The sequence below is a fragment of the Moschus berezovskii genome, chromosome 19 (assembly GCF_049115385.1).
Source record: "Moschus berezovskii isolate FMDL1 chromosome 19, NW_MosBer_1.0, whole genome shotgun sequence".
NCBI lineage: Eukaryota > Metazoa > Chordata > Mammalia > Artiodactyla > Moschidae > Moschus > Moschus berezovskii.
The window spans coordinates 17,459,603-17,477,478 of NC_142478.1; the positions used below are offsets into that span (position 1 = coordinate 17,459,603).

The 17,876-nt window shown below is 38.4% G+C and overlaps 2 protein-coding genes across 2 annotated transcripts in view; one reads left to right on the forward strand and one right to left on the reverse strand.

Annotated features, from left to right (window-relative positions):
• Positions 1-1,437, forward strand: part of FREM3 (FRAS1 related extracellular matrix 3) — a 48,605-nt gene extending 47,168 nt beyond the window's left edge. The window contains 2 exon segments of the mRNA XM_088827851.1: positions 1,231-1,328; positions 1,330-1,437. Coding sequence (XP_088683977.1) covers positions 1,231-1,328; positions 1,330-1,437 — 206 coding nt within the window.
• Positions 1,438-5,626: 4,189 nt separating this feature from the next.
• Positions 5,627-17,876, reverse strand: part of SMARCA5 (SNF2 related chromatin remodeling ATPase 5) — a 39,734-nt gene continuing 27,484 nt past the window's right edge. Inside the window, exons 14-24 of the mRNA XM_055404549.2 lie at positions 17,284-17,416; positions 14,014-14,162; positions 13,703-13,822; positions 12,792-12,902; positions 12,345-12,458; positions 12,046-12,168; positions 11,181-11,313; positions 10,079-10,197; positions 9,255-9,467; positions 7,637-7,744; positions 5,627-6,894 (exon numbers count right to left, since the gene is read on the reverse strand). Coding sequence (XP_055260524.2) covers positions 6,829-6,894; positions 7,637-7,744; positions 9,255-9,467; positions 10,079-10,197; positions 11,181-11,313; positions 12,046-12,168; positions 12,345-12,458; positions 12,792-12,902; positions 13,703-13,822; positions 14,014-14,162; positions 17,284-17,416 — 1,389 coding nt within the window. The 3' untranslated portion in view covers positions 5,627-6,828. The remainder of the gene's footprint in view (positions 6,895-7,636; positions 7,745-9,254; positions 9,468-10,078; positions 10,198-11,180; positions 11,314-12,045; positions 12,169-12,344; positions 12,459-12,791; positions 12,903-13,702; positions 13,823-14,013; positions 14,163-17,283; positions 17,417-17,876) is intronic.

Sequence of the window (17,876 nt, forward strand, 5' to 3'; positions counted from 1 at the left end):
GCAACCACTCCAGTAGTCTTGCCTGGAGAATCCCATGGACAGAGGAGTCTGGTGGGCTGCTGTAACCCACCCAGCTCCTCTGTCCATGGGGTCACAGAGTCGGACACAACTATACTATACTCCAATATAAAATAAAAATTTTAAAGAAATATTACAAATTAGTTTTGTAAAATACCCACCAGGTTGGGCTTGTCTGATTTTCCTTAAAGATTCAGGCTCTGAACCTTCAGAAGGAATATCACAGAAATGGTACTGCCTTTTCACTGCCTTCGAGCCAAAGGGACACAATTGCAACTCACCACACTATCGGTGATATTACCTTTGATCACTGGGTTAAGGTGGTATGTGCCAGGTTTCTTTACTATGAAGTTACTTTTCTTCCTTTGTAATTAAGAAGTCTTTTTGTGTTAGTTGCTCAGTCACATCCAATTCTTTGCAGCCCCATGGACCTGCCAGGCTCTTCTGTCCATGCGATTCTCTGGACAAGAATTCTGGAGTGGGTTGCCATTCCCTCCTCCAGGGGATCTTCCCAACCCAGGGATCAAACCCAGGTCTTCCACATTACAGGCAGATTCCTTACCATCTGAGCCACAAGGGTAGCCCCCAAGAAGTCTTTTATGGGGAGATAATTTGAGACAACGTAAATATTCTATTCTTCATTTACATACTCAGGGTTTCTTGTTCTTTTCTCTTTGATTATAATTTGTCATGACATTGGATAACTTTTTAAATAAATAGCAAAGAAGTGATACAATGAGGTGAGCCCTTACAAAATGATTAATAATTGAGAAAATGGCAGGAACTTCGTGGCCCAGTAAAACTGAGCAGAATATTGTACAGTAAACTAGATGTCTGGGAAAGGTGAGTAAGTGAAACCTGGTCAAAACGAAAGTCACAGTTGTGGTCTTAACAGTTCCAAATAGAAAAGGGAAATGCCTTCATTAAAACTGACGTTGCCTTGAGAGCCTTCAGTGTATCGGTGGGATTTTTGTGGAAGTGCTTGGAAGCTGGAGAGCATTGGTGGGGATCACACGTGGTGATCTATGAGTGGTTGTTGTGGCATTTTGTAGAACGTGGAAATTTCCCCTTTCTGAAGATCAAGCCAAAAAATATATGAGTTTGAAGGTGCCATATACATAGGAAAATGCTAAGGACCACCCATCTTTCTCTGAAGGAAAACTTCAGGCAGTGACTCCTGCATATTACTCTTGGCTTTTCCTTTCCCACTAGCTGGATTAGATTACATTGGCGTCAGCCAAAAACTGAATTTCACTCCAGGAGTGTGTGTTCAGATGTTCCAAGTGACAATCCTTGCTGACCTGGGACAGCCCATCTTTTGAGGGTTCAGAGCGGTTTGAATTACTTCTTCAGATGCTGTTGGGTGCAGCACTTGGAGAACCCAACAAAACTACCATTTTCATAAGGGAGAAGGAGTAGCCAAAACAGTTCTCCTAACAAGTTTCCAGATCACTGCAACCCTGGGATCAACGGTATTGTACCGTCATTGGTGTTACATATATTCTGGTGATATGTGCAAGTGTAGTTTATCCAACTGTGTGAAAATAGACAGAGGAAGAATAAGCCTACACAGGATTATTAGACAGTGCTCTGTTTTTTCCTTTGTCACCAAGGCCAGTGAAACCCATTGTCGTCAATTAAATCAAGTTAAAAACAAAAGGCTCAACCTTTATTGGTCCATCGATGCTGGACAAGCAGCACATTTCAACTACAGTGACGCCTTCATCCTCTTCAGGCTATAGTGCCAAGAGTGCCCTCAGCACTCGTTCCTGACTCTCTCCAGATACAGGAGCTGATACAAACAAGGGCACCCATCCTCAGCATATCGCCCTGAACCCTTCTAAAAAGCCAGACTTCCTTCCAGGCTGGTTCCCAGGCGGCATGGCTCATTAGCAAACAGGAACGGAAAGTGCAGGTTGGATCCTTCAGGCAGCACCATGTCCATCTGCGGGGTGCATCTGGGCTCCCGCTCCTGAACTGCCTCCCTTCTACTCAGACGAAAGGCTGATGCCACAGGTGAGGAAAACGGCCTGTCTGTAAGCTGCTTTAACAGCAAGCGGACAGTAAGTCCACTCAGTAGTTAAGGAGACGCTCAGAAGTCAGGGCACACTCTGTGCTGCAGTGTGAAAGGTCTTCTCTCCAAGGTGACCTTGACCACCCCGAGAAGGAGGTATTGTCTGTGCATCAACATGGGGACATGTTCTGACTTCAAGCCAGATCAATCATGTCTCCAAAGTGACAATACACAGGGTAAGTGTGCTGAGAGTAACTTTCCATGTAAAAAAAAATAGTCCCTTCTGTGAAAGATGACACAGTCAACCAAAATCACTCTGTCACAGAGTCCAGCTGACCACTGTCTATCCATCACATCATCCCTATAAGGAGAGGTGCTTTATCACTCTACCAATGACCATCTCGTCTTCCCTATAAAAATAAGATGACTCAGCTATCATTCATTTAATGACCCACACACTCAGCATGCTGCCTTTTATAGTTTCATAACTGGATTTATAAAATTGAGTAGAAAAAAGCAAGTCACAATCCAGTTATGGAACATTTGTTCCACGTAAAGGAAAGGGAAACCAACAAGTATAGTGAGAGGTTCTAACGCGGTGCACCTCACACTTCGGCATCACCGGGAAGGCTTGAGACAGACACGCAGAGCCTCCCCACCAGATTTCAGCTCAGTACAATGGAGGACGATCTGAGCGTCTGCCATTTTAACACACTCCCAGGCATTGCCACTGCTGCTGTTCCTCCAACCACACAACTGTCCCAAGGTAGCTGACAGGCAAGGATTCTGATGCTAGTACATGACAACTCACCAGAAAAATCCCTTCTAAAGTTATCTGCAGATCCAAAATTCAACATAAAAGCATTTTCGGGTTTCCCAGGGCGGGCTAGTGGTAAAGAACCCACCTGCCACTGCAGGAGACATTAAGATGCAGGAAGACCCCTGAAGGGCATGGCAACCCACTCCAGTATTCATGCCTAGAGAATCCCACAGACAGAGGAGCCTGGCAAGCTACAGTTCAGAGGGTTGCAGAGTCAGACATGATTGAAGCAACTTAGCACACTCTGAAATAATATTGATCTTCCTCATCTGAACTAAAAAAAATGTTACCCTGTTATGTTAATCTTCATGTTAATATGAAGATACTTTATATTAAGGTTTCATTATTTTGCTTTGGTAAAATGCATTTAAAGCAGTACTCTTCGGATTTTCCCGTGCATGAGTCACCTTTGAGCATCTTATTAAAATGCAGATTCTAGTGCAGCAGGTCTGACATGAGGCCTTAGATTCTGCACTTCTAACAAGCTCCCATGTGAAGGTTTTAGTCTTATCACTACAAGTACAAAGATGACCATGTTCTTCGTTTTCAGAATACATCAGATTCAGGGTGATACATTTTTCCAAGTGAAGCTTGCAGCACTGAGTGATACCTGAGACTCAAGCAGAAGAGTGGCTTCAGAGAGAGGTATATGTGGTGAGGACAGCAGAAAGCTAACCTGACTGCTTCTGCCGTCAAGCTTCACCAGTGTTCAGTGGGTGACTGCCTAAACAGACGCAGTAACTTTACACTTGCACAAATCCATGTGTGAGGGCTATGCTGTATTCCAGCTTCAGACAGGCTGAGATAGGTTACGCAATTATTTTTACAAAGAGCTGCACCTGCCTTTAAAATGGTTACAGGAACCAGGATAGCTGTGTTCTATGCCTGAAACAAGTGCATTATTTTGGACTTGATTGTCTCTTCATACTTTTCCCAATTTGCACTGAGTTAATTCCCCCAGGGAAACTGACAGGAACAGTGTCCAGTGTTAAGGACTGGTGGTTTCTCAGAAATGGGATACAACTGAATTTAACCACAACACTAAGGACACGTGGATCTTTAACAATTTTTTAAAAATACATGTACACAGAGTCAAATATTATAAAGCATAATCACATTTGAAATAATTACTTAAAACCAACAAATTGGTATTAGCTGGTTTAACATACTGACCCTTTTTACTGTCTATCATGTACCTGTCACACTTGACACTGAATGTTCTACAAAGACTAACATTAGATATCCATAAATGCCCCTACCCTAAATTAGGGTACTGAGTTTAGATTAACACATTATAATGAGTATATGTAAGCCCTGCAATAAAATTAAAGCACACACTTCAAGTCTACTATATGAATTTGAAAATACCCTAAATTTTAAAAAAAGTTTGCTATTGGCAAATTTTCCATTTTTTCCTCCAAGGTTACATTAATATTTAAAATACTGAAGTTGAAATGATAACATTAGTTTTACTGGATACCTTCCCAATAAAATATGATCTTCCCAAGAGTAATACATAATTATCTGTTGAATGAAACAGTCTAACAACTGACTGTGACCCTGTGGTCACCTAGGTAAACACCCAGCCTCTTCTAGGCTGGCTTTAGGACCATTCACTCCACCCATTTAAACTTTCTACTCCTCAACTGTAAATTGAGGAGATCAAATGGGTTCCAATTTTGAGTCTACTCTACCACCAATTCCTCTTTTAAAATAGTTGGCTGGGCTTAGTCTTCATTTTTCCTTAAATGGAGAAGGCGATGGCACCCCACTCCAGTGCTCTCGCCTGGAGAATCCCAGGGACGGAGGAGCCTGGTGGGCTGCAGTCCACGGGGTCGCGAAGAGTCGGACACGGCTGAGCGACCTCACTTTCACTTATCACTTTCATGCATTGGAGAAGGAAATGGCAACCCACTCCAGTGTTCTTGCCTGGAGAATCCCAGGGATGGGGGAGCCTGGTGGGCTGCTGTCTATGGGGTCACACAGAGTCAGACACGACTGACGCCACTTAGCAGCAGCAGCAGTATAAATAAAAACTTGACTTTATAAACAGTGCAACAGTGATATCCTAACTGACCTGTGAACCACAATGCCAAATTTTGATAAACTGTTTTTTTTCATGACTTCTTCAAGTGTTTCAATTTACACATGTATGTCCCAGTGTCCCTGAGCTCTCAAGGACTGGAACTAGCTTCCTTTTACATTTCCACTCTCTTGGACACAACTGAAGTGACTTAGCAGCAGCAGCAGCCTCCCTCCCATCTCCACCACCTCCACCACCATCTCCACCACCACACACACACAGAGACACACAGCATTAGGCTATTTTTGTCTTGAAAACACTTCTGTGATCTCTGTAAAGTTTTCTTCAACCTTGTATTCTCCCAATTATTTCTTTCAAAATAAAGCCACCACTCTTAATAGCTTTTTACATGGAAAGAGTGACCATTCCTCAGTTTTGCATACATTAGATCCGTAATTGTTATTTTAAGGATCCAAGGTGAGAAGTCAATGGGGGGGGCACAAAACACACTCAAGTCACTCCACAAACTGCTAAAAACACCACATTTTGCTTGACACCAATGGCAACAAACCCACTTTTTAGAAGTAAGCAGTATTAGTAATATTATGGAAATCAGCATTATAAATAGAAATCTCAGTTATGTGTGCGCTGATAAAAGCAACTGACATGGAGAGGAAACCTAAGGAAAAAAATGAATAAAAGTCAAACGAGAACAGAAAATTAAAGAAACAGAAAGAAAAGACCACTTAAGGATTATAAAAGTTATATTTATTCACGATGCTACATTTATTGCATTCCCTTAGAAAAATGGAGAACTATTTATGTACCCAATTTGCACATATAAAACTTTATACAAATTATGTGTAGCACATAAAGGCCTCTGGTACAGCTAAAATCCTGACACTACAATTTGGGTAATCCTGCTTCAGGGTCTCCAGTTTATCAAGTCTGTCCATAGAAAATAAAAACTGGAATTAAGCCATTCTTGCTGTTCACACTTGGAAATTATTTTAAATATAATAAAATAAAAGTTTCAATTACTCTAAAACCCAAAAAAGGTTAAACTGGAAGGGGATACATTTTGTTACCAATTTCAATTTAACAGTATGACAAATTGACACCTTATTTTGGCTGGGTCTTTTTAAAAAAAGAAAAAAAATCATCTTAAGTTTTGACATTATCTTTCCAAGTTGTGGCTGCTTCAGAAGGTAATTTGTCAAAAATATTTACCAAACAATTAAAAAAAATAATAATAATATTCCTTTTACAAAATGGTACAATAACACCTTAAGGAACCAGAAAATACTAAATGTCTTTGGCTATACAACTAAAAGGCCATTCTTCCAAACAGAATAGGGCATATTCATCACCTCAGAACTACAGAAACAGCGCAACAGAAATATGCATAGAATTTAATGAGAATTTGTCTTGCCTTTTTTTCCCATTATACCCATATAATAAGCAAGGAGAATGCAATGTACATAATCTTCCTGGATGAGACTCAGTAGCACTACAAAGAAGATACCCAAACTTCTGCAAAGGCAAAGTGGATTAAAACAATTACACAACTAAGTGAAGACTGAAGGGACAAGTGTTATCTGCAATTTTCTTTTAACTTGCTTGCTTCCTTTTAAGCGTCACAAGTATAGAAATTATAGCTCATAAAGTCACAATCCTCACAAATGGAACTATAATAGAAAAATAAATCAAATGAAACATTTAATAATAAATGAAGCCTATTTTATTACTTCAAGTGTTAATGATAAAAAAATTTCAGCACAGCTGTTGCATTTAAAAAAGTGAAACTACATACTATGTTTCTAGCTCGGTAAACAGATGAACCTGATGTCAATGAATGACATAACAATTGAGCATTGTACAGTACATCTTATGAAGACCCGTAAATTAAAGAACTACTGGTTTAAAGTTAGTGATTATGGAACAAACATGGATTCATAGTTTCAGCTTCTTTTTCCTGCCTCGGCCGTCGGGTGCTCCATCCATTTTACGTTTCTGAGTCTAGAAACAAAGAAGAGGGTTTCCTTCATCACAAGAGAAATGTTAATGTGAAATACATCGGAAGACTTTACTAATAACTGCCACTCGGTAACAGGTAAACCCGAAGAACCTTAATTCTCTAAACAATCTTATCTAAGTATTTTACTAACACAAAAATTTTACTGCTATTAATGAAGTAATGAGTAATTCACAATTAGCAACAGTAAGTCAATACACCAAACAAATGTACAACACATGCTTCATATTTAAAAAAGCAGTAATGAGAGGCTACATAAACACCAGACTTTCTGCAGACGTTCATTTACTCATGACCCTGTAAGTTATCACTAAACAACAGAATGACTTCTTCTCTCTCATAATCTTTGCCTTCACAATGCTAAGAGATCATTGGGGAAAGAAACCAAAGTTAAGAAGTGAACAGCAAAGGTTGTAAAAGTCACTGCTTTCCTAATATTTCTTTAAATATTCTAAAATTGTAACCTGTATTCTCCAAGTGTAGGCTCTTGGCATTCACAAGACAGACCTTACCAAATTTTTACAAATCCCCACAATGTGAATTACCATCATAACATGATTTTCCCCACACAATGCAATCAAGTTTGTTTATACTTTTTAAGCAATTTAAGGTTATACTATCTACCAAAAAAAAGACTAATGCATCAGTGATAAGCCAAGTAATGCTCAAATTCTTGAAAAAGAGAAGTCCCCCAAGAAAACATTTACACTGTTCATCAGTACTTACTGAAGGTTTTGGTCCTCTCTTCTTTTTCTCTGCCTTCTCCTTTTCTTCTAGTTCCATATTTTCTCTTTCAATCAAGGTAATTAAGGTGTTACACCTCCTCTGGAGTTCCTAAGTTATAAACACAACTTTACATGATAAATCTCCATCTCGAAGTTTTCATGAATACAATTTCAAAACCAAAGGTAAGTTTTAATAGCATAATATCACTTACACCCCCCCCAATATATTAAAATTTTTAAAAGCAAAAAGCTACTAATTTTCGTACACAATCCATGCCAGGAGGATTAAAAAAAACGTATGTGTCCATCTTTCACTTCATTATTTAAGGCCATACTACCATATAGGACACAGCCAGGAAATATCTGCAACAGTACATATAGAGAGAAGGTAGTACACTACATCCAAGTTCTGAATTTACTGAGATACATACACCAGAATGTTTCATAGACACGCTACGGTATGAATCTGCTTGACTTACAGACAAAGATTACGCCTCAACTGTTTCATCACAAGGGGAAGGGGCCATACACATATTATCATTTTGTATGTGTGCCTTAACATGAAACATATTAGGAAATAACACAGTTTTAGACCATGGTATTGTACCAGTATATTAATGTGACACTGCATCTTGTTTCACTTACTATAAAATCACTTACTAACTATAATTTGTTCCTACTTTAAAAGATATAATACAGAGCTTATAGCAACTCAATCTGTCTCCTCTAACTTTATATTTATAATGCAACATTTCCCAACCTAGAGTTTCATAAAACACCAGCCTCCGATGACATTTAATGAAAAAAAAAAAAAACCTTTCAGTGGTCAAACATTTAAGAGACTGTAAACTATTCCCCATCTTGAAGAGCAATAATGTATTTTAAATACACTGAGAAATTTTATTATAATATTGTTGAAACTTTGCTACCCCAGTAGATCTCAAAATTAAGACTACAGAACTTTTTTTTGGTATTAATAGCATCCTGAAGAACACAAGATGAAACTAGAAATTCAAAGGTGGTAAGATACGTAAGGGAAGAGCAATTCATCAAAGCTATATTTTTCTGAATTCTAATTTTAGGTCATAAAAATGGAACTTGCTGACCAGAATCTAGCATTAAAATAGTACAGTGTTTTACCACACTGAGCTCTTTTTAATTAACTGAAAATTCAGTATTCTAGATGGGCAGATGCATGAGTAGAAGTCTTTTCTTTATAAAAATGTGTATGTTTACAAAAGCAAAAGTCAGATTTTAAATTCTGATCATCTGATTCACAAGTTAAAATTGATGCGACTTTTCCTTCTACTTAAAGCTTGATTAAAATTCACACGAAAAACGGATCCTATTGTATATAGTGATGTTAAAAGAAGTGCTATAAAATGATGGAAAAGATAAACTTTGTAAGTGACTCATGAGATTAGGTTTATAACTGTGGAGGTGAACTGTTTCTTAAGGAACTACTTTAACCTATGATACAAACAGCAATCTAACAAAAATTTACTTCAAAGATACGCAAACCTTCTCTTAGTAAAACTTTAAAAAAGCTACCTTAAACAATATTATTTACTTCCTCTGAATTGTTTGCTTCCTTCCACAAAAAGGCCCCCAGTACTCACCATTGCGGTTCTGGACTTTAGAAACCAGTCAAATCTGAACTGAGGAGAGTTGCGAATACACTGTCGCAGTTCATCATACACATTTTCTTTGTCGAATCCAAGCTTGTGAAGCATACAGATCAAAAAGCGATCTTCTTCTTCAGTATAGTTTTTTCCTTTGTTAGTACCATAAGATATTCTCAGCTGATGAAAAGGTGCTTTGTACCGTCCAATCTATGAAAATCAGATTTCACATTATATAAAATACAAATCCTATATAACCTATATTTCAAACTCAGTTTTAGTCAGAGTGAAGTCGCTCAGTCATGTCTGACTCTTTGCAACCCCATGGACTGTCGCCTACCAGGTTCCTCCGTCCATGGCAATTTCCAGGCAAGAGTACTGGAGTGGGTTGCCATTTCCTTCTCCAGGAGATCTTCCCAACCCAGGGACTGAACCCAGGTCTCCCGCATTGTAGGCAGACGCTTTACCATCTGAGCCACCAGGATGTATTTCACATCCATTTTCTATCCAAAGCACTTCCATCATATCATAACCTTTGTCCTCAAACAACTCTGGTCTTTATTATTCTAAAAAGAAAGACAGACTCAGGCTTTCTACCACTATGGAGCAAAGAGCTGAATCACAGAGACTCTGACCCCCATCAACCAACTGCAATGCTGCGGCAAATTCTGTTGAGAACGCCCATGAAGTTTGAATACTGTTCTCTGAAGAAATCTTTAATTTTAAATCATTTCTTTTCCTTTTAAAGGGTTACTTTAACTCTCATACTTACAGACAGGAGTTATTTTATTAACTACAATACTTATTAATATTCAAAGTACCTTCGTGTCAAGTGCTTTTTTGATACTAATTCTTCTTTGAATTCTTGCCTCTCCTCTTTCAATCTGAGCCATGATCTTTTCTATGTCCTGCAGCTCATTGCATCTTTCCCAGAACACAGCTGTTAAGAGCAAAATTAGGCAGACAGGATAGGTGGAGAAAGGGAAGAAATATAAGTAACTTGTTTTTATAAATGCTCTATTTTATTTGCTAAGGATTAGGAAACGCTTCCCTTCTTCCCACATCTAACACTAGTAAGTCACACAACTGTTTCCTTAACTGTTAAAAAAAAAAAATAGGTGAACTGCATGATTTAAGTATCTCCCAACACTTAATTCTCTGCTCTTTTGAAATTTTCAGCAATCACCACAACACAATTACACATATCCACTTGTCAACACAACAGACTTCAGGAAACACAGAATTATATAGTATTTGAAAAGTTATAAAGAGAAATGAAGTAAAAAGAAACCACAATTATTCAGTGACCTATTCTTGTTTTCTTGGCTACAGTTAGTTAACGAGAGTAAAAAAAGAAAAATTAATGATGCCATTTCAAAGAAGGGGAGATATTCTAACTCAATTTTTAAAAAATAAAACGAGATACTAAGTTGTGGCAAATTTTAGCTTATCAAAACGTCATTCACAGACTTCCCTGGTGGTTTAGAGGTTAAGACTCCATGCTTCCAGCCCAGGAGGTGTGGGTTCAATCCCTGGTCAGGGAGCTAAGACCCCATGTGCCACACGTGTGCTGTGCTTAGTCTCTCAGTCGTGTCTGACGGTGTGCAACCCCGTGGACTGTAGCCCGCAGGCTCCTCTGTCCATGGGGATTCTCCAGGCAAGAGTACCGGAGTGGGTTGCCATGTTCTCCTCCAGGGGATCTTCCCAACCCAGGGATCGAACCTAGGTCTCCCGCACTGCAGGCAGATTCTTTACCATCTGAGCCACCGGGGAAGCCCACATACCACATCTGTGGCCAAAATTTTTTAAAAATTAAGAAAACAAATACATCATTCAGAGTAAGAAAATCTCAACTTTCCAACAGCCCTCCAAAAGCCTGAGAACAGTCTTATAGCTATTAATATCTATTAATAACAGAAGTACCTGAGTATTCAATGACTTCTTCTGGAGTTTTCCCTTCTACTTCTCTTGCTATATTTTCAATATCATCACGACCCCATTTCTCATTAGCTTTGATAAACTGGTTAAAATCTCTCTTATTCCAATTGGTAAATCCCTTCAAAGCAAAGGAAATAAAGCATATAATCACGAGCATGGGGGGAAAGCTATTAAAACTTTACCAATCCTGCTAAAAGTATCATAGAAAAATTTCAGTTGCTCCAAGTTCTAAGTGATTTTAAAGTGGTAATTATTCATATACATAGATGTGCACTTTAGCAATACATCATATACATTACTTAGACAGCCAAGCAACTAAGTCTGAGTGGGAGAGTAAGAAATGCTGCACAAAAAAGTGACAGTTTCACTGCGCTTTCAAGGAGAAATTGTTTGTCAGGAGGAAGAACATAAAGAGTAAACATATAAACCAAGTGGCAAAACAAAGTAATAATAAAGCTTTAAAGGTAGGTTGAAGCTAGATTCTCAAAGGCCTTGACTGAATCCTAAAGGATGTTTAAAAAAAGTACCGAGCAGATACTCGTAACTGAGAATAACGACGTGGTAAAAGTGAGAAGACCCCCAGGAAAGGCGAAGAGGGAGCGCTGGGAGAAGGTGATCAGAGACGCTGAGTCTACAACCCCAGACCTGGCGCCAGGCTATCCTCCTCTCTTCCACCTCCACCACCCAGGACGATCACAGCGCAGCAGACACCCACAAGCCAAAGCCGCATTACGTCCAGTTACCCCACTGCTGACGGCAAAGCCGTCACTGCTTTCGTTCACCCCCACAGAGCCTGACGGGCACCTGGCGGGACCACGGTGGCCAGGCCTGGCTCTGACCGAAGCGGTACCTGCGTCAGCAGCTTCTCCTTCTCCTCTAGCTCTTCATCATTAAGGGGCTCGGCCTCATCGATTTTAAGCTGCTCTTCCTTTTGTGCCTGTGCTGCGTTTGGGAGGTCAGGGTTTCGAGGGACCTAGAAATACATTTGTTCTCTGTCATCAGCCAATTATTTCAGGAAATATGTGATGAACTAAACTCTTAACCAACTACATGAAATTTTACAAGTTTTAATCCAAGAAAATATATTGGTATCATGCATTTAGTAAATTAAAACAAACGAGATTAGTTACAAAGTGTTACTTCTGTTACCTTGTAACCAATTGTTTTTCTGTAATATAGAATTTCTTTTTCCAATAATTCAAATAGACGTGGAGGAAAGAACTGGAAATCCTGAACATTGGGTTGTTTTGGAGGTCGAGGAGCCTAAAAAAAAAAAAAGCATTGTTTGTAAAAATACACAAACAAAAAAAAACCTATTTTGCTTTAAATCTATCTGAAATCTTTTTGCACTCTATAAAACCATGACAACCAATTCTCCAAGCTACTGAATGCATCTTCCACAAAATTTAACAAACATCAAGCAAATTGCTTATATTTAAAATTAACTTTTAGAAAACTTTCAACAAAAGCTGAAGTAGGTACACTGGAAGAAACCACACAAAATTTAATTCTCAATCTGATTTTACTGCAAGACTATAAGAAGAAAAATAACTTGCATTTCCAATATTTTTAGCTATCTGTGCTCTGTCAACTCACCTTGGGCGCTTTAGGTTCACTGACGCGAAGAGCTTCCCTGAAATAGGCATCGACAGCATAGTTGGCTTTTCTTTCTCGTTTAGGCGGTTCAATCCACTCTGTGAATGCAATCTAGCCGAAGGGAAACAAACAATTCAAATCACCAACTTTCATTATATATAGTCACAAATCTTACATGAATGCAACTCCTACTGTGTACATCAATATGACTTATTTATAAATGCACATATTCATAACACCCTAGACTATATGAGGCAAGGGACTAATGCAACTAACACACAAGAGGATGTCTAGTGAATAGCATAAACATTCAGTAATTATTTCCTGACCAAATTAATGATAATTGGGTGAAAAAAGAAATGCTACAGATGGTATGCTAGAATCGAAATTAGGAGAGAAATGTAGATAAATATTTAGCCTAGAAAAAATTCAGAGGATATAAATGTCTAAATGTTAAAAGAGAAATCATTAGGTAGAATTCTTTTCCTTCTGCCCTGCAGGTATTTTCTAATTTCACTATATAATACCAATTAGGAAGGAAATAGCAATTTAGAAATTAGGAAGTTCATCCCTTTAATTATTAATAGCCAATTCTGTTTAGAAAAAAAAAACTAATAATGTTACAACAAATATTACTTTTGGCAATAGTTTTAATTTCTAAATATCCCAAATTACTATAATCACCCCACACAATATACTTTACTGTAACAGTATACGTAAATTTTTAAAACATTTCAGCATTTACCAACTGAAAGTCTGGCATTAAATTTAACACACAAATGAAAATAATTTAGATGTGAGTAAACAGAAAAGACTGCTGTTTGAGATAAGGCATCACACCTAACACTTAAATTTCAATTTTCAAGTAAAATATTAAGTCTTAAAGTAACCAAAATCTCCTTCTAAATTACCTTCTGTTTTTCTCTATAATCTTCTCCTTCAAAGTTATAAACGCTCGACTCGGTATCCATTGTAAAATTTCTAAGTGAGCTTTCACCCATCTTGGAGAGCTTTTCATTCATCTCTGCAGTCTAAGGAAACAAAAGAAACATCTTTATGGATTTGAGAATCTTAAAAAAGCATGAGAACTACAGTCAAAATGAATTGGACTTTATAGTATGTAACTTCTGTGGAAGTAAAAGTGTAACTTACATAGCTATTTCCTCAGTTCCGGCTTAAAATAGTTTATATACTAGAAATAGTCATTTAATCTGCATCTCACCTTCTTTGCACCTCTCTCCAAAATACCATCAATATCCTCATCAGTAATCTCACTCTCCTTTGAAGCAAATACATGTGTTGCCCCATGCCTTATCATTTGAAGCATTTCATCTTTCCCAATTTTGTTCAGATTCTGATCCACAAGTCTTCCTGAAAAAAAGATGTTGTTGTGTAATGTTAATCAAACTTCTAAATTTTAAATGTTAGATATAAGCCCACACAATTTTGTCTCAAACATTAATCATTTCTGTTTGATAATTTGATAATTTTCACTTTTACATAAAATGCCAAATTTTAAGTTGCTAATATTTAAAATATTTCTTAAAGCTTACATGTTATGTAATGAAGTCTACTGAGTACCATCTCAAGAAAATATATTCTCAAGTGAGAATAACAGTAATTTGGGATTTGAAAATCAAATTATCAAAACCTAGATGAGAGTATTATAAACACAGGAAGTTTCTGATAAGCAGAAACTGATTAGTATTATTACTGCTGCTGCTGCTGCTAAGTCACTTCAGTCGTGTCTGACTCTGTGCGACCCCATAGACGGAAGCCCACCAGACTTCCCCGTCCCTGGGATTCTCCAGGCAAGAACACTAGAATGGGTTGCCATTTCCTTCTCCAATGTGTGAAAGTGAAAAGTGAAAGTGAAGTCGCTCAGTCGTGTCCGACCCTTAGCGACCCCACGGACTGCAGCCAACCAGGCTCCTCCATCCATGGGATTTTCTAGGCAAGAGTACTGGAGTGGCTTGCCATTGCCTTGTCCGGTAAATCAGCCTTTTCTACTTAGAAAATGAAGTACAAAAACCTTCACACTGCCAAACTTCAAGAGCTATTCACATATACTTGTGTTTTAATTCTTCTACTTCAACCAACTTGTAACGAGTGGATAAAGATACAAGTTGTTTTCTGGATCTTAAATTCTTGTATCATGGTTTTAGGTCCCTCACAGAATACACCATCAAATATCTGTGACTTTCAAAGTTAAGACACACATTCAACATGATTCTTGAAAGCCATCTCAATGCTACAAAAATGTTCTTAGGATTACAGGCATTACTTTCCTGCTGGTGGGAAGGAACTTTTCAGACATGAATACTTCTATATATTCCAATATTTTTTATTATATCCCTTAGTACACCAAGCCAGAGGTATACACCAGAGGCTTGCTGTTTGACTAGTATGTCTATAAATGGGATTAACAAAGCTACTACCACAAATTTGTTCCAAAATTTGCCCTAGAAAATAAAAAACGAAAGTCAAAAGACTGTTTTTCTCAGCTGATTGTAAAAGAATTAGTTTTTAACCTTTAAAAAAAAAAAAAAAGGTGTTTCAGAGATGAAAATAATTGCCAACAAGAACAAGGCAGATGTCTTTCTAAAACCATGGATGAATGTGAGGCCCATTACATCACTCATTAGAAATTTTACTGTTTGGCAGGCCCCAGAAGTCCCCAGAGACCTTCCTAATTAAATACTTCACTGTAATAATTTATACAGCTTCGAAACCCTGAATGAGTCACTTCGTAGCTGTATGCATGATAGACAAGTGACTCACTTCTATCTCTGATGCCAACCTCCAGCCGGCATGAAGACTAAAGATAATACTCTGTATTTAAATATTGAGCACATCACCTGGTACAAAATAAGCCCGTTCAGCAATTATTAACAAAAATAACTAACAATATTCAATCAGGGATAACTCTATGGATGGCATTCAGTTCAGTTCAGTTCAGTCGTGTCCAACTCTTTGCGACCCCAACGACTGCAAAACACCAGGCCTTCCTGTCTATCACCAACTCCCAGAGTTTATTCAAACTCATGTCCACGGAGTCTCTGATGCCATCCAACCGTCTCATCCTCTTTCCCCTTTTCTTCCTGCCCTTAACCTTTCCCAGCATCAGGTTCTTTTCCAATGAATCCATTCTTCGCATCAAGTGGCCAAAGTATTGGAGTTTCAGCTTCAGCATCAGTCCTTCCAATGAACATTCAGGACTGATTTCCTTTAGGATGGAATGGTTGGATCTCTTTGCGGTCCAAGGGACTTTCAAGATTCTTCTCCAGCACCACAGTTCAAAAGCATCAATTCTTCAGCACTCAGCCTTTATAGTCCAACTCTCACATCCAGACATGACTACTGGAAAAACCATAGCTTTGACTAGACGGACCTTTGTTGGCAAAGTAATGTCTCCGCTTTTTAACATGCTGTCTAGGTTTGTCATTGCTTTTCTTCCAAGGAGCAAGTGTCTTTGAATTTCATGGCTTCAGTCACCATCTGCGGTGATTTTGGAGCCCAAGAAAATAGTCTCTCACTGTTTCCCCACCTATCTGCCATGAAGTGATGGCGCATTAAGGGATATCAAAGAAACGTTAACACTCCCTTCCTTACAAGGCACCTAAGACCCTGGCTGACGAAACCAAACACACAAACAGAGCCATCAGTAACGAACATACAGCCCCCTGGCAGCCCAGAAGTTAGGGTTCTGGGCTCGCTTCTGTGGCCTGGGTTCAATCCCTGGTCAGGGAACTGAGACTCCACAAACTACATGGCAAAACAGAAAAAAAAAAGTTGTGATGTACAGAATTTTCTAATTTCAACAAAGTCCATTTGGACTTCTCTGGTTGCTCAGACAGTAAAGAATCTGCCTGCAATATGGGAGACACAGGTTCGACTCCAGTGTAGGGAAGATGCCGTGGAGAAGGGAAAGACAACCCACTCCAGTATCCTTGCCTGGAGATTAAAAGAGCAGAGAGCCTGGTGGGCTACATTCCATGGGGTCGCAAAGAGCTGGACAAGGCTGAGTGACTAACACAACAACCTGACCGTATACCTCTTAGTTTCAGCGACAGAGAAAATTTGGGAGGGAAAGACACCAACGTGGGTGAAAGGTTGAGGGTGTATTTTTCATTTTTACATTTTACATATTCCATCACTAAAAGATCTATCTTAAGCTTCATGAAAACACAAATGTCTTCCTTGAAAGCTGATCTGGCACAAGAACCTGAAGTTGCCTTCCATTCATCCAAAATAACATCTCACCCTCACCGTCCAGTCCCACGTACAGAAAGTTTATTCTCTGTCTCACTCTCACTAAATTATAAACGCCATGAAAGTAAGAACACTGGTTGGTTTGAGTCACCTTTGTATTCTCAGCACTAAGAACAATGCCTGGCATCTGTGGCTGTTCAATATGTAACTCTGAACTAGAAAGCCCAGGGGGAAAGTGTTAAAGATCCAACCCGGTAAACATTTAAGCCCTAAGGCTCACCCTGCTGGATGACGATTGAGTCCAGTCTGAGCTTCATCTCGGCGCGCTCCACTATCCTTTCTTCTACAGTGTTATCTGTTATGAAGCGGAACACTCTGACTGTCTTGGTCTGTCCAATTCTGTGTGCTCGGTCCTAGGAAATAACTAGGTTACTTTGAATCCAGTTGAAAATTCACATAAATAACATGTGAATGTGTATCTTGAGAAACAAAATGAAAATATTCTCAAGTACAAGATGGTTTTAAAAATATGAAACAAAACACTGATGAATTCACATTCATTAACATTTCTTAAAGTCTCAATTTCAATCAAATTAATCAGTCATCTCACAAGAAATCCTTCCAGAAATATAGAACATGTTCAATCTGTGAGAAACTACCGTATTAATTTTACTAGGTTAATGGAAATAAAATACATATAATGTCTTCAGACAACACAGACAAAATTATAATCTTTAAGTATGACAATAAAAGTTTTTTAAAAAATTTTTTTAAGTTTAAATTCAAAATGTTTTTCTACTAAATCAAATCTAAATTTTCACTACAATTGGGGGGGGGTGACATGAGTAAACAAATTCCACAAACAATATAAAA